The sequence below is a fragment of the Castanea sativa genome, chromosome 6 (genome assembly GCF_040712315.1).
Source record: "Castanea sativa cultivar Marrone di Chiusa Pesio chromosome 6, ASM4071231v1".
Taxonomy (NCBI): Eukaryota; Viridiplantae; Streptophyta; class Magnoliopsida; order Fagales; family Fagaceae; genus Castanea; species Castanea sativa.
Window position 1 is genome coordinate 49,233,756 of NC_134018.1, and position 14,643 is coordinate 49,248,398.

The following is a 14,643-nucleotide window of genomic DNA, read 5'->3' on the forward strand; positions in this document are numbered from 1 at the left end:
TGACAGCAGGGTAATATAATGGCAGATGTTGCTAGATACTGTTGGTATTGTATGAGTTTATCACACCATAACAATGGTGCAACCCCTCACACATGATTTCTTACTTGTCTGGTAGAGAAGTGGTGATAGCTTTTCATGCATGCAGTTAGTTTCTCTAGTGGATGGATGTGACTCTTACAAGGGATTGTATTTGTTCCTCGAATTAAAACTCTTCGCGAAAGGGTATAAGGGTGTCTATAAATATACCTAAGACTTCAGATCATTTCATCATTGTTTCCTCTCATTTTTAGAGAAACTCATTTGCACATGATTTCCATCCTTATGGGATTTCCATTTCTCCGGGAGCAAGATTGTGTCAACCATTATTTCGTGGTGGCTGATTGCATGACCATGACCTTGTGGGTCTAACGTTGCCATGCAAGAGAGGTCCTTGAATGGCACTCATGAGTCATGATACTGTACAACAAAGAACAACTCCATGGACAGCTTGAAGGGCAACATAACATAATGGTGTGTGGTGGCAGTGTTTTTAACAGAGATGACTTCCATGCTGCACATTGTCGGAAGCAATGGATGGATGTATGGGGCATGGGGCTCATGGTGGCAACATATGATGAACTAGGTGTTCGCTTCAGCCAAGGGATATTGTGGAAGTTGCACACATTGATGCATTGCTTTTTGATTTATTTCTTGTTCCATACTCTTTCAATGTTCTCTCTATTCTTTTGTTTGATTCGATACTAAAGAATTTTGTTGATGTATTAGGGCTTCAACATGATTGTAATCTACCTCATGAATTTCAGTTTCAGAGAATTATTGTTCTGACATCTTATTTTTTTTTTTTTTTTTTTTTTTTTGTATTTTGTCTTCCCCCTTTGAGCAGGGAGGTTGTATTCTAATCCAACTTTAGGCCAAATAGAAAGAAAGTCTAGCTCTGTATTATATATATGTGAGTGTGTGTGCGTGTGTAAATTATACTTGTCATTTTGAACTTTGTTGACATTTAGTGGTCATGTTATTAACGAAAATATTAGAAGGTCTTCATTGAAAACAAAGTTCAAAGATAGGGACAGATTTGAACAATTCTAAATATCCGAGAGTAAAAAAAAGTAGTGGCATAATCTACTCTCATTTATTAGGAGAATCAAGGTTCAAATTCCTCTTCCCTCATTGTATTATCAAATTATCAAAATAAATAAATAAATTGTTGGACCAGATCCATCTAGAGGCTGAAAGGTGAAGTTCAACTGGGTACATTCTTAAATATCAGTTCCTGGAGGGACTGACAATGATATTAATGAATGAAAGCCAATATAGAACTAGCAGTTTCATATGTTACATTATGGGCAACTCCTAATTAACTTCACCAAAAACCAATTCAACAACCAATAACTCATCAGCAATTTTTATGGACCATCCAGAAGTGAAAAAATGTTGCACTCGGATTCCTTGTTCACCATTTGTTGAAACTATTGTAGATGTAACTAAAAAAGCATTTGTTTTGTATGGATAAGTAATGTGGGGTGTAGAATTTTCCTTATTGTCCTCATCTTGGAACTCAAACAATCACAAACTGAGCCTAAGTTAATCATCAGACCAAACCCAAGAAAGAATGGCCAGTTTGAAAGTGAGCTACAGAAGCTGCAGCAACACTGTTTCCTCACGCCTGACGTTTCTTCGGGATCATTCTGCCCCTTTCTCCCTCTCACCTCTCTGCAAAAAAGTAGAAGTCACACAAAATGGATTTCCAAACACAACCATATCACTTCCTAAGCTTCAACTTCAAGCACTTGGGAAAGCCAGAGCTACAGTCCTACTATCTGCTAAAATGGCAGCTGGGTAAATCCCAAGTCCTTCTGTTTTGGCAAAAATTTAATTTTGTCTTGACTTTTACTTCATTTGGAAAATTAATTTTAAAATTTTCATTTTTGTTAAGTTTGCTCCTCACTTTGTCAAGATGAGTTGTTATCATACTTTCCACCAAATACATTAGTAAATGAACTTTATTAAACATTTTTTTTTTAATATTACTCATCAAACGATGATATCTATAAAAAAAAAAAAGCATATCTCATGAATGTTTTTAGTTAAATTTTTAATAAGAAAGTCATTTGGTAACAGATTTGACCAAAATGACCAGATTGACTCATTTTGATTTTGACAAAGTGAGGGGGACTAAATTGATAAAAATTAAATGGACTAATTTGACATTAAAGTAAAAATCAAGGGACAAAATGAATTGTAACCTTTTTTTCCTACTTGGCTATTGAGAGTTCTAGAAAATGAGAGCAAAACGCATCTCAAGCTTGCACGCTCGAACAAACATTTTTTGTTAAGTACACACTACACGTACAGGCATCACTTAACTTCAGTTTTCTGGTTTTACAAGGAGCCAAGTAGAAAGAAGTATAAATTTTACATTATGAACCCTCTTTCTCTCTGCAGAACTGTGAATGAGGTGTTTCCACCCTCGCTTGATTCTAGTTCAGAACCACCTCCAGTTTTTGATGGAACTACAAGGTTGGTTCATGTCTGCTTCACTTTGTTGCACTTGTTTAACTATAATAGTGATCTTTTTAGGCCATCATTTAGTACTGATATACGTATTTGTTTCAATGCCAATAATCCAATATGACTAATTGCACTTTTCTGTTTTAAATTCTTTTATGTGAATCTGACCATGATAGGTGCTTCATTTTCATATATTAAAGGTTGTATATATCATATATATGCCCGTATGCGCAGCGTGTCTGGATCATTCGGAATTGTAAGGTTGGTTTCAAAATTCTTCATTATCTGAGTACTTCTTGTTCAATATGTGTGTGCACAAGTAGGTAGGTGAGAATGGTACAAGTACCTCTGATTTTTCAGCTCCCTATGTTTGGTTAAAAATATACTGTCTTATTTCAATTATTGTTTATCTTAAGAAGATAAATGGAAAAGCTAACCTCAACTAAGCCAAAAGTAGTTAGCATAGTTGGGTGGGCTCTAGTTTCCTTAGGTCCCCAATAGAATAATGAAAGAGACTATATTTGCAATGGTCACTTCTCTTTTCATTCCTTTTCTTAGCTGAGGGGGCAATGATGTTGCAACATGTCTTGTCTAAAGGTGATTAATTCTCCATTTTTGGTGTTCCTTCTTTTTTTCCTTTTTTTTTTGTGAAACTTATTCTTCTGTTTTGATTTGGTGCCTATTATGTGGGGGATACAGGGATTGCAGGACAAGATAAAATTGGTTCCTATTGATCTGGAAAACAGGCCTGCTTGGTACAAGGAGAAAGTCTACTCAGCCAACAAGGTGAAACACTATATAATCAGTACTTTCTTCAGTTACTTGGATGTTACAAGAAAATATATATCTTCAGTTGTGTTTCCTTGCAATTAAAAGCACGCAATCACACTCTACAATGCTGTGGAAAAATGAAAGAAGAATCATTAATAAGTAATTATAAAATTTGTGGACAATTCCATTTCTTTAGATAATCAAAACATGAGCAAAATAGACTAAAGACATGAAGCGCACATCAAATTATATTGAATGCTAGGTAAAACACTTGAATGATTCATATCATGGGCAAGCTGTAAATATAGAATAACCTTACAGTGAACTAAGTTGGAAAGAAATTGTTAATAATAGATTTCTGAGAGAAATAGGTTGCCTATATGCTTCCACAAGACGGTATTTTTGTGAGCTAGTACTTATGCTTCATTGTTAATGCTTAATAGTGAAGAAGTTAACAGCGTCCAGGTTGTAAGAGAAACAGATGGCTAAAGAAAAACCCGTGAGTTCTATGTCCAATGAGTGCTGCATTTTTCTTTTCTGCAGTTCATCATGTGAATTTACTACGCAGGTGCCATCATTGGAACACAATAACGAAGTCAGAGGAGAGAGTCTTGATTTGATTAAATACATTGACAGTCACTTTGAAGGACCTTCTCTCTTCCCTCATGTAAGATTTTTTGAGATAAAACTATATTATTTGTTTATCAGCACCACCTTTGTAAAATTTCTTTATACCTTGAATTGTAGGATCCAGACAAGAAAGAATTTGCAGAAGAGTTGCTGTCGTACACTGACACATTCAACAGAGCTGTGATTTCTTCCTTCAAAGGTGATGGGAATGAAGCAGGTGAGTTGATATCTGCAGCTTAATGTCATTTATTATTTATAAATAATATATAATACTGTAGAGGTGAATTGCATCAGATGCTGCATTTGACTACATTGAAGCAGCTCTTTCCAAATTTGAAGATGGACCATTTTTCCTTGGTCAGTTCAGTCTGGTAAGTGAAAATTTTGTCTTTATGGCAATGAAATCTGCTTTCTGTCAGATACTGGTATTGAGTCTTTCTTTCATGAACTGATGAAAGGTAGATGTTCTACAGTGCTACTCTAAAGGTGTCAGTCTGTTGTAGCCTTGTTGGGTTTGTCCTGTGTAAAGCTATCCAATTTTTCCAATACAGGAAATAATTTTATTGCATGTTATGAATAAGTAAATCAGATACAATTGATGTTTTCTTATTCAGGTGGATATAGCTTATGCTCCATTTATTGAAAGATTTCATCCCTTCTTCTTGGATGTAAAGAAGTATGACATCATAGCAGGCAGGCCTAAACTAGCAGATTGGATTAAGGTATCCTTAGTGATAGAGAATGCTTGTTTAAATGGTCATGATGTGCTAAAATGAAATCCACTTATTTCAAATGGATAAATTTTTCTCAAGAACTTCATGGTAGACTTACAGTAAGAACTCTAGAGGATTCTAATCCCTCCATTCACCTCATTTGAGCTGAAACTAAAGATAATTTTAGGGTTCAGTAAACATAAAAGGAAGAAATAGTCCATAAACCTTAATGCACATTTTGCAGGTTAATAATGTCCTATTATGTCTCTACTGTATTAGATGGGATAAACAAAATATAAGCTTACATATCTGACATACTCAAGTGTAAATTTGAATTTATTCTGCTCTTCACACTAGAATAAAAAATGTGTTACAATGTGATAATTATAGTGGACATACAGTTAACTTATGCATCACCAGTAAGTTATAGCTCAACTAGTACTTCATTCTCCCATAATAATAATGAGAGTGAGGCCGTGGGTTCACGAAACATTGGATAGGTGTGTAACTTACCAAGAAACAGTAATGAAGTTAGGTCAGTAGTGCATATAATTTTTTTTTTATCAAATATTGTGTAGGAGATGGACAAAAATGACGCTTACAAACAAACTAAAGGTGAACCAAAGGAGCTGGTTGAAGTTTTGAAGAAACGCTTCTTGGTATTCCCTCCTTCCCTTTCCACGGTACAATCTGTTAAATTCTCTACTAAAAATTGTTGCCTACAATATGACTTGATAAAAGGCTGCAAATCCCTTTTTTCTGAACATTTTCTTGTACAGGCACAAACCTGAAATCAGTCTCTCAAATTTACAGCTTCAGAAAAGGGATAAATCATTGGTAAAATATAGGCAACTACTCATTGATTTGGACAACTTGATTTGGAGGAATTTCCGTAAAGGTGAATGGAAATTGGAAAGATAATGTGTGGGTTACAACATATATACATGGTATTAAGGACTTGATAGATCATTTATTTTGTCTAATTTATTTTATTCTATTCCTACCATATGCAAAGCAAAGTCATAATAGATTTAAGAAGACTTTCCCCCTTGTTGGGGCTTACGTCTGAGTTTTTGGAGTGATGAAATGGTAAGATAGTCAAAATATCAAAATTCGTAGGTGTGATTGTGTGTATGGGGTCTCTCTTTGCACAATGGCAACGTGGAATCATGATGTAAGTTAAGCTTTTATGTATGTGTGTGTGTGTTTGTGCTGGTTTATAAGCTACCAGAAAGATGTCACTACTTTTTCTCAACAAAAAAAAAAAAAATGATGGTCACTACTCCATTAGTCACTTAAGCATTGACACAAAGAGGAATAAATAGACTACTAGCGCTAATTTTTTTTAACTCACTAGACAAACTTTGAGATTTTTTTTTAACACACTAGCCAAACTTTAAGAACTAATAGTGTATTTTGGCCAATAATTTTTTTCAATTTTGGAAGGATCAGACGCACTTGACCCATTTATAAGTCCACTATTAAGGTCTATCATAGGTAGTTGAGAACCATGTTAAGGGGTTTCGTCAACTTTGGGGGCCCAATCCCTTAATGGCTCCACCATTGGTAATAATAATTAGGGTAAATCACAAAGTTAGTCCCTACCCTTTACACAAAATTTCAATTTGGTCCCCAACTTTTTTAGCGTCGTGTCAATTTAGTTCTTGCCGTTATCTCTTAGATAGAAAAAGCTGATGTGTCAAATAAAACAATAGAATATTATTTTTCATGTCACGTCATCTACTAACTGTACTGCCGCATCAGCTAAAAAAAAAAAAAAAAAAACCCCAAATTAAAACTGAAACACATGACCACCAAGATCCCTAAAATCCCTAACACATCTCTCTCTCTCTCTCTCTCTCTCTCTCTCGTTATCACCATTGTTGCAGCAAAAGTGAGAGAGTGGTTGATATTGGTTGAGCTTCCTTTATCACAGTACTTAATTAATGTCATATCAAAATCAAAATTTTCCATTTCCTTGGCACCTATAGTTTAGATTGATAGCTCAAGGTTTCCACGAGCTTGTATGTGTTATCATGGAATTAGCTGGAAAGCCTAATATTGAAAACTATTTCCCAGTACTTTGATAAATTGACCCACAAGGTGCACGACGAAGGATGACAATTTATTATGGCAAATTGATCAGGATTTTTTACCGTATCATCAATGAACCAGTACTAAGAGCTTCTTAGAGGTTTCTAAGGAAAGAAATGATTTACTTGATTCCTTCCTAAATTTTGTTGAAGAAGATAATTTGGAATTAAGCTGCTGTGATTTCAAACATATGCTTCTGGTAATTAAGAATTGACTACCTTTCTTTTATACTTTTTTTTCTTTTTTTAAACTGAGGTGGCAGTATAGTGGGCCAATTATGTGGCATGGAAAATAAGCTTTTATTGTTCTGTTTGACACCACAACTTTTCCCATCCAAAGATTAATGGCAATGAATAAATTAACAAAGTAGTAAAAAGGTTGGGATTAAATTGACATAATTGAAAGGTTAAAGACCAAATTGCGATATGGTGTAAAGGATAGGGACTAATTTTGTAATTTACCCTAATAATTATTATTACTAGTACTCACATAATGTTTGAAAATTTTTTTTTTTTAAGTGAAACATGAAAATGAAAACGTAGATAAGACTATAAATGTTAGTCTTAAATCCTCCTTGAAATGATGTGATTATTTTCTAACAAAGTATAGTGGATACAATATATTAGATTTTCTAAATTAAGATATTTATATTTGTTATTTGAAAGTCTTTTAAAGTTTGTAAGTTTTTTTTTTCAATTAAACATAATGCATTTTACATTCAATTATTATATAGGACAGACTATTTTGTAAATAATATAACGTGTAGTTAGAATTTGTTTCTAATACTCCTTACAAACAATTCATCCTATATACACCTTGAATGTCCTGAAAAGTAAGCTAATATATGTAAATTCCTCATTTGTATTAGAAAAAATTAATAAAAGACTTTAATAACATAAGAAAAATGTACTTTTATAAAAAACTTACCAACATTAACCTTAGAATGTGACATACTTGTTAATGAAGCAACTTCTCTTTCTATGCAAACCTCTCCTTCCAAAGTATCCCAGAGTAAACCAAAATGGATCACGTAAATTGAAATGGACCGAATGAATTGAAGTGACCGAAAAGAAAAAACTGGACCAAATAGACCAAAGTGGATATGACCGAAATAGACCAAATTGGACCGAAATTGACCGAATTGGATCTAAATGGCTAGAATGGACCGAAATGGACGAATGAGCTGAAGTGACCAAAAAGACTGAACTGGAACAAATTGACCGAGGTAGACCGAATATGATTGAAATGGACCGAAATTGATCGCATTAGGCCAAAATGTTATGTTTCAACTTTTAGATATTAAATATAAATATATATTTTAGGTCGTTTTTATTTTTGTTTATAACTAGTAAATACTAGATAGATGTTTTAAAAAATTGTACTTAAATTTTAGTATATCTCTCTTTTTTTGAATGGTGAGAGAAAAAAAAAACAAAACAAAAAAGGAATCTTCATAGTTTGACCCTAAAATTGATATCCAGGTTATGTTCATGAACTGACACTAAAATTTATCCATATATTGAGCTAACCTTTTTTTTAATTTATTTTTAGTATAACAAGATATGTTGCACCTCATGTCAATTGCATTTTCTCTTTCATTTTTGTAGGACTAAAACACAATCAAATGATCTTTACCTCCCCCTAAATTTAGCAAAATAGAACTAATCTTCTGTCCACGTACTGTAAAGCTAAATAGCAATGATATTTCATCATCCAATTTTAATGGATGATGAAAATTTCATAATAATATTGGTTGATTTTTTGTTACCTCTCTTGCTGGATATAGTTACCTACAAGTTAGCTAGGCATGCACAATTTATTTCATGAATGGTTGTTTGGATAGAAGAGAACCCCTCCTTCATCCAAAACCAGATGGATTTAAATGCATCTGTTTAAGCATTTTAATGAAAATTGATTAAACTTCTTTAAAAATAAAACTCACATTATAATCAGTAAGAATTTAATTAATTATTTTTTCTGCTTTATGTAGTTATAAAAGAAATCGATTGAATTAGAGTTTATTGGGAGTTTTAAAATGTAATTATAAGGTTAATGAATTGGCTGCGTCATCGTCTTGATTTGGTGCAGACTCTACGTCTCCAAATCAAGAAGCATAAAAGCCCAACCTTCGGCCGATTAATTGATGTGAGCCGTCATAAAAGGCCAAATCCTTTTACACTGCTTCACCCATCAGCCCTCTAAGCTCTTACCCATGAGAGAAATCAAGAACCATATCACCCATACACCACCAACGCAAAACCACCACAAGCCACCCCAATCGACCACCTACTGACCCAATCGAAAAAACCTACAATGACCGTATGGCAAGTTGGGACCACATGGGACAATGTCGGCAAAAGCCATCACCATCAATGGTGATGGCAAACAAAGCAATGAAGAAGGCGAGGCCCGCGATGAGATGCAAAAGATAGAGAGATGAATGAGGGATAATCAATCAAAGTTAATTTGGACGTTTTCATTTATGCTAATCGTGTTACTAAAATCTAAGCCGATGTGTGGTTAACTTTGACTAATCCATTGAGAATCTATAATTAACCCCAAAATTTTGGGATTAAAGCTTCTTGTTGTGTTACTAGAATCTAGTCATTAAATCAAAACAAATTCCATTTTTTTTGTTGGTTGGGAGGACCACAAAATACTGCTAATGTGGTCCTTCCAATGCACAAAATAATTACTGATTCAATAACCTAAATAATTTATACTAATTCAATAACCTTAGGTTTCGTTATTAAAACTCCCATTAAACCGGTAACTGGAATTATCGTGTGCTATGACATCTTAATAGAAGCCATGAGATAGTGTTTAGAGCACTATATGCTTTTGACTCTAGTGTCGATAGCAAAAATTTGAGGTTTTGTTCATCCAAAAAGCTTGATGGTGATTAAATAACAAAAACATCAATTCAAGCTTGTAGAGTTGATCTACATAAAGAAACTTATCAAATCTTTGCCAAGTCTAACTTCACTGTAACAGAGGAAAGATTATTCTAGGGACCTGTCTTATATTCACAATGAACTATCGAAAGTACAATAAACCACAATCTACCTAATAATCTTAAGTATCATAAAACTGCATCCTATCAAAACTAAATCTTGCAACAGTTGAACCAGTAAGGGCATTTATAAAAGAGGGGTAAAAAAATTAAACCAATAGTATTTTTTCTTTAACTATTTGTAATTCTTGTTTTACATTTACTGAATAAAAAATAAGAACCAACTTTCTTCAACACCAAAATAGCAATGAACCATATTATTACTAAATCCTCCAATCCTAGCCTCAAAGATCATGCATCCTCCAAGTCTGTTAAAAGTTAAAACAAACATTGGTTCCAACCAAAATTATGAAGATTTATGACGGGGAAAATTTTATCGAACTTCTACGTCCCACTATTTCCCCAGTAGATAAGCCAACATGGCAATTTTGAGATTTGAAAGACGCTGGAAAGTGGGGACAGCTATAAAATAAAGTAATAATACTGACCCCTCCAGAACAATTCAACTGAAATTCACTATAAATGGCAGGAACTTTTCGAAAAACATATGTGCCCTTCACCCACTTATTTGAAGAACACTGCTTGAATGAATGAAGATAATCACCAAATGGGTTGCATGCCACGAGTGTTGTTCCCACATCTAAACAAACCCTTGAGGGGTAGTATAAATATAAGTAAATACCATGCAGCTAGCTAGTAACACTACCTCAACAATACTCTCCAAATCTTTCTCATGTACACAACTAATGACCACAAAGCAAGTCCAGCTGAGATGTAAAGCAAAACTACTCCAGAAGCTACTAGAATCCCTGGCCCTCCAAGACTGCACAATGAGGGGATAAAAAGAAAATAAGAAACACGGTCAGATACTTTGAATAATATCCACAAAGTTTCTTTCAAGGACTATCTCTTTCATCTTGATTAAGCTAGAATAAAATAACCCATTAGGGCAGGAAAATGAGACAAATGAACCTGCTATCTCTGGTAGCCAAAAGGATGGTTAGTGCAGTCATCTGTGTGGCTGTTTTCCACTTCCCCAGGTTATTTACAGCAACAGCCTGAAGATATTTATTGTTCTTATAATGTATTTCCAGCTAAAAGCTCTAATTTTTTTAAGAAAACAGATGTGGTAGTTGGTCAAAGTGTACAGATAGAAAAACAAACCTCTAAAAGCTTACTATTTTGAGAAGCAGCCCATTCTCTAACAGCAGACATGGTTATCTATAAAAAAAGTTCCAAAATAATTTGTCAGATGTCTGCTGTCAACTAAAAGATAATTGATACAACAAGATACAATTATAACTTTCAGAAGGAAAAAGGAAAAGGAAAGGTGTGCAGAAGATGTAATTATAGAAATCCCATGAGCAACTGTGACTGTAACATCATATGAGCCCAAATTTAACACAAATATATATATATATATATATATATATATATATATGCATAGTGTGCAGAGATGCACAAACAAAAGATCATAATCAACCTAAGTAACAAGGATTCTTTTGATATCCTAAGACTTCCACTGTAGTTGATTCAACAAAGCATTGCACACAGAACTAATGACAAAGGGATGATATATGTATGTGTGCATGTGTGTATAGGTTGTATCCAATGTACAAAACTCTCACTTCTGCGAGGTTTGGGAGAGGTGATTGGTAGGCAGCCCTAACCAAACCCCCCACCCCCCCGGCGCCCCCCTTTTTTTTGGAGAGGCTGATCAAGGATAAATGTATGGAATGTAAATCACATGGGTAACTTGGTTTGCCACCATGGCTCCACCTATGGTCAAAGAAGATCAATAAAGCCTATCAAAATGATGAAGGTGGCTCACATTAATTATTCTAACAAACCACCAAAGAGGTAGCAAACAAAATCCATAAAGAAAGCGCACCATATTAACCTAAATGCAGGACCATAAAGTCATGAAGGTGGAGGAGATGTTAATGTATTGTATATTTCACCCAAAATAACGTTAGTTTTTCTCCTAACTTTTTCTTTCTAAAAATAAAATAAAATCCCATCGGGAGCTCATTTGCAACAACACTCCCTTTCTGTACACAGGTTGATTAGAGTTGCAACTCCTTCTGTCTAGTCCCAAGAGCCTCCATTGGCAACCAACCCCCAAAACCCACCTTACATATGTACCTTCATTATTTATGGAGAATGAGATAAAAGAAAAGAGAGGTGCTACGTCCACAACATTTTTACAACAATTTTACAACAAATCATAGGTGGTTAGTTGTTATAGGTTCAAATTTGAATCTAACACTAAGATTACTTTTTTGTCCCAACAATAACAACCAGTAACAACTTGCCACTTAGGATTTATTGTAAAAATGTTGTGGACATATCATTTCTCAAAAGAAAATCATTAATAAAATACATTACCTCCCTACCAATTATGGCAATTGAGGGTGCAGTCAGAAACCATGGCACTTGTTCAAACACGGCAACTTCCAAGGGTCTGCTACACAATAAGACCAATGTGGCAGCAACCATAAGCTGCATTCAGTAGGTATGACAATCAAATAAGAACTCAATGTTTCTCCCCAGTCTATCAAAGAATTTTTTATTGCATCAACTAACTAAAAGCAAAAGAAACATAAAAATTTAGCTAAAATGCCATACCTTATCAGCTACCGGATCTAGAAATGCACCAAATGCAGATCCTAGCCTCATCTGAAATGTATTTAAGAATTTAACCCTTATAAAATGTCACAGAAATATTAAAATTTTCAAAAAATGTGTTACAAGATCTGCTACCCTACAGTTGGAAAGACAAAAGTACTAGCATACCTTCCGAGCAAGATAGCCATCAAGCCAATCTGTAACTGCAGCGGCGACGAAAATACTTGTCGTAGCAGTTGTTCCCCACCAACTATCAACGTAGAAAGCTGATGAGTCACAACAGAGATGAGAATGTTAGTCTCATCAAATGCAGGCTTCCACACATGACCACTAAAATATACAATCAATTCAATAACCCTCTGCAACTCCAAATTTAGCAGAGCAGCACAAAGCAGCTCAGACCACGAGTGTACCATCAGCATAACAAGCACTAAATTCAGTAAATTGTATAAGCATAAACACAAAACTATTTTCAATCAAGCAATTCAACTAGCCAACTTACCTCTTACACATGAATCACACAAACAAAAATCTGAAATTCAAAGGTCTACTGGATTATATGATCTAAATTAATTCAACCCACAACCTAACCAAAGATGAACCAAACTCAAATGCAGAAAAATCCCACTGTATAAAAGTTCACAAAACGAAGAACATACGATCCAAAACTTAGCTCAAAAAGATACATAATTGATCTCAAAAACATTATCATAAATCAAAATGCAATCCATACTTGTTACTATCTCAAAACACCAAACTTTTCCACATATAGATCAAATCCAAAAATTCCAAAAGTTCCGAACTTTTTTTTTCAATCTAACTCCGATCGGATCATTTCAGCCCAACACAACACAACCCCATTGTTAAATTACCGATTGTACCAAAAGCTTAAGCTATTGAAATATGGTAAATTTAATCATTTAACCAATACTTCTAACACTCCCCTCAATTGTGGACTGAAACTACCTTTGAATAGGTGAGGCCAAACAATTTAAATGGGAGGTAGAGTGGAGGAGACAATGATCAAACTCAGGACCTCATGCTCTGATACCATATTGAATCACATACAAGCTTCGAAGGTTCTATCAATGGAGGAAATACGAACCACAGAGAGAGAAAGAAATTCATTTTACAAGTTTACATTTCTCTCTTTCTCTGTGGTTCGTATTTCCTCCATTGATAGAACCTTCGACGCTTGTATGTGATTCAATACCCATTTCTCAAAAACAGCTCCAATTTCAAAAGCAAACACTTTTCTACAGCAAAAGAAGAAAAATGCACATACTGCTTATAAGAAGTGGCACAGCGGCGACACGACCGAGCGTTAAGACAGTAGGCAACGTGAGCAATTTCGAAGTATGATGCTGCTGTTGTTGTTGCTGCTGTTGTAACAAATCGTTGTTGTCTTTGTCCTCTGCACCCATATCTACGGCGAGACCCGACCCGGAAGAGCCAGACCCAGATTTGGATCCAGAGCTAGAGCTAGAGAATACTCTTCCTCCTTTGCGTTCGGAGCAAAAAGAAAAAGGAAAGGAGCAGTTGTTGCGAAGACCACGAAACCCTAGTGTTTTAGGAGGGTTGCTAACGTGCGCCGAAGGTATGTGGGGTGCGCACGGTACTAACCTCCACTCGCCACGTTTATAAATAACAACAGGTGGTACTCGACTATAGAGGGTTATGAAGCGTATGGGCTTGGGTTTTGGTTTTATAACTAGTTTGGTGGCTGTGCCGGCGGCGGTGGTGGTGGTGGTGGCCACCAACTGGTGGCCGTGGCCGTGGCCGTGGGTGTAAATAGAAGCTGCTGTCATGGGCAGTTTGAGGCGTGACATGGCTGGCTCGCAAGTTACAATAACTTCTAACTTTTTTATTACGAGGTTATTTTGAATTGAATGGAACCGTATTTATTGTATCTACTTCTAAGCTGAGGTTGGGTTTTTCTTTTTGAGTTCAGGATTCTGCGAATTTTGAGTCTGAGAATAGAGAATTTGGGTCCTGAATTGTCGAAAATTGAGGTTTTTTTTTTTTTTTTTTTTTGGGTTATATAATTATACTAATAGAATAGTCGCTGGACTCGGTTTTTTTTTTTTTTTTTTTGGCACCAGAATTTCAAGCCCTTCGTGGCCAGGGGGGTTGGGGGGTGTGAGTTGTCGTAATACTAACCTGCTTTGTTACCGTCTTTCGACGTTAAAAACAACGCTCTTGTAACGGAGCTCAACGAGTTCAACTAATAAGCACTGTGTAGTCTGGACGCACGACTCGTGTAGAGAGTAATTCTAGAATTAT

General features: G+C 35.1%; 2 protein-coding genes across 4 annotated transcripts; one reads left to right on the forward strand and one right to left on the reverse strand.

Annotated features, from left to right (window-relative positions):
• The first annotated feature begins 1,274 nt into the window (after positions 1-1,274).
• On the forward strand, positions 1,275-5,815 carry LOC142638278 (glutathione S-transferase L3-like). 2 transcript variants are annotated; one of them, XM_075812297.1, is made up of 10 exons: positions 1,275-1,839; positions 2,446-2,520; positions 2,712-2,772; positions 3,211-3,297; positions 3,851-3,949; positions 4,030-4,129; positions 4,207-4,283; positions 4,527-4,634; positions 5,204-5,308; positions 5,405-5,815. In XM_075812297.1, the coding sequence occupies exons 1-10, from the start codon at positions 1,613-1,615 to the stop codon at positions 5,414-5,416; spliced, it is 951 nt and encodes a 316-aa protein (XP_075668412.1). In that variant the 5' UTR covers positions 1,275-1,612; the 3' UTR covers positions 5,417-5,815. The 2 variants fall into 2 exon arrangements, with proteins under 2 accessions (XP_075668412.1, XP_075668413.1); XM_075812298.1 differs by having other exon boundaries at positions 1,280-1,839; positions 5,204-5,284.
• Positions 5,816-9,873: 4,058 nt separating this feature from the next.
• Positions 9,874-14,428, reverse strand: LOC142638277 (CDP-diacylglycerol--glycerol-3-phosphate 3-phosphatidyltransferase 2-like). Of its 2 annotated transcripts, none has more exons than XR_012845002.1 (7): positions 13,646-14,428; positions 12,529-12,626; positions 12,361-12,411; positions 12,121-12,234; positions 10,911-10,953; positions 10,705-10,790; positions 9,874-10,555 (listed from the first exon to the last, which is right to left on the reverse strand). XR_012845002.1 is itself a non-coding variant. In XM_075812296.1 (7 exons), exons 1-7 carry the CDS (start codon positions 14,187-14,189, stop codon positions 10,435-10,437), a joined length of 1,071 nt encoding a protein of 356 aa, XP_075668411.1. In that variant the 5' UTR covers positions 14,190-14,428; the 3' UTR covers positions 9,958-10,434. The 2 variants fall into 2 exon arrangements, 1 of the variants encoding a protein (XP_075668411.1); XM_075812296.1 differs by having other exon boundaries at positions 9,958-10,555; positions 10,897-10,953.
• Positions 14,429-14,643: the final 215 nt, after the last annotated feature.

Bases quoted from the DNA above. Each gene is read 5' to 3' on its own strand.
- LOC142638278 (XM_075812297.1), top strand. From the start codon at position 1,613: ATGGCCAGTTTGAAAGTGAGCTACAGAAGCTGCAGCAACACTGTTTCC. The intron at 2,773-3,210 runs GTTGGTTTCAAA...TGGGGGATACAG, and splicing joins GGATCATTCGGAATTGTAAG to GGATTGCAGGACAAGATAAA. The intron at 3,950-4,029 runs GTAAGATTTTTT...CTTGAATTGTAG, and splicing joins GACCTTCTCTCTTCCCTCAT to GATCCAGACAAGAAAGAATT.
- LOC142638277 (XM_075812296.1), bottom strand. From the start codon at position 14,189: ATGTCACGCCTCAAACTGCCCATGACAGCAGCTTCTATTTACACCCAC. The intron at 10,954-12,120 runs GTAATGTATTTT...CTTTTTTTATAG, and splicing joins TTGCCATAATTGGTAGGGAG to ATAACCATGTCTGCTGTTAG. The intron at 10,791-10,896 runs GTTTGTTTTTCT...AAATATCTTCAG, and splicing joins AAAATAGTAAGCTTTTAGAG to GCTGTTGCTGTAAATAACCT.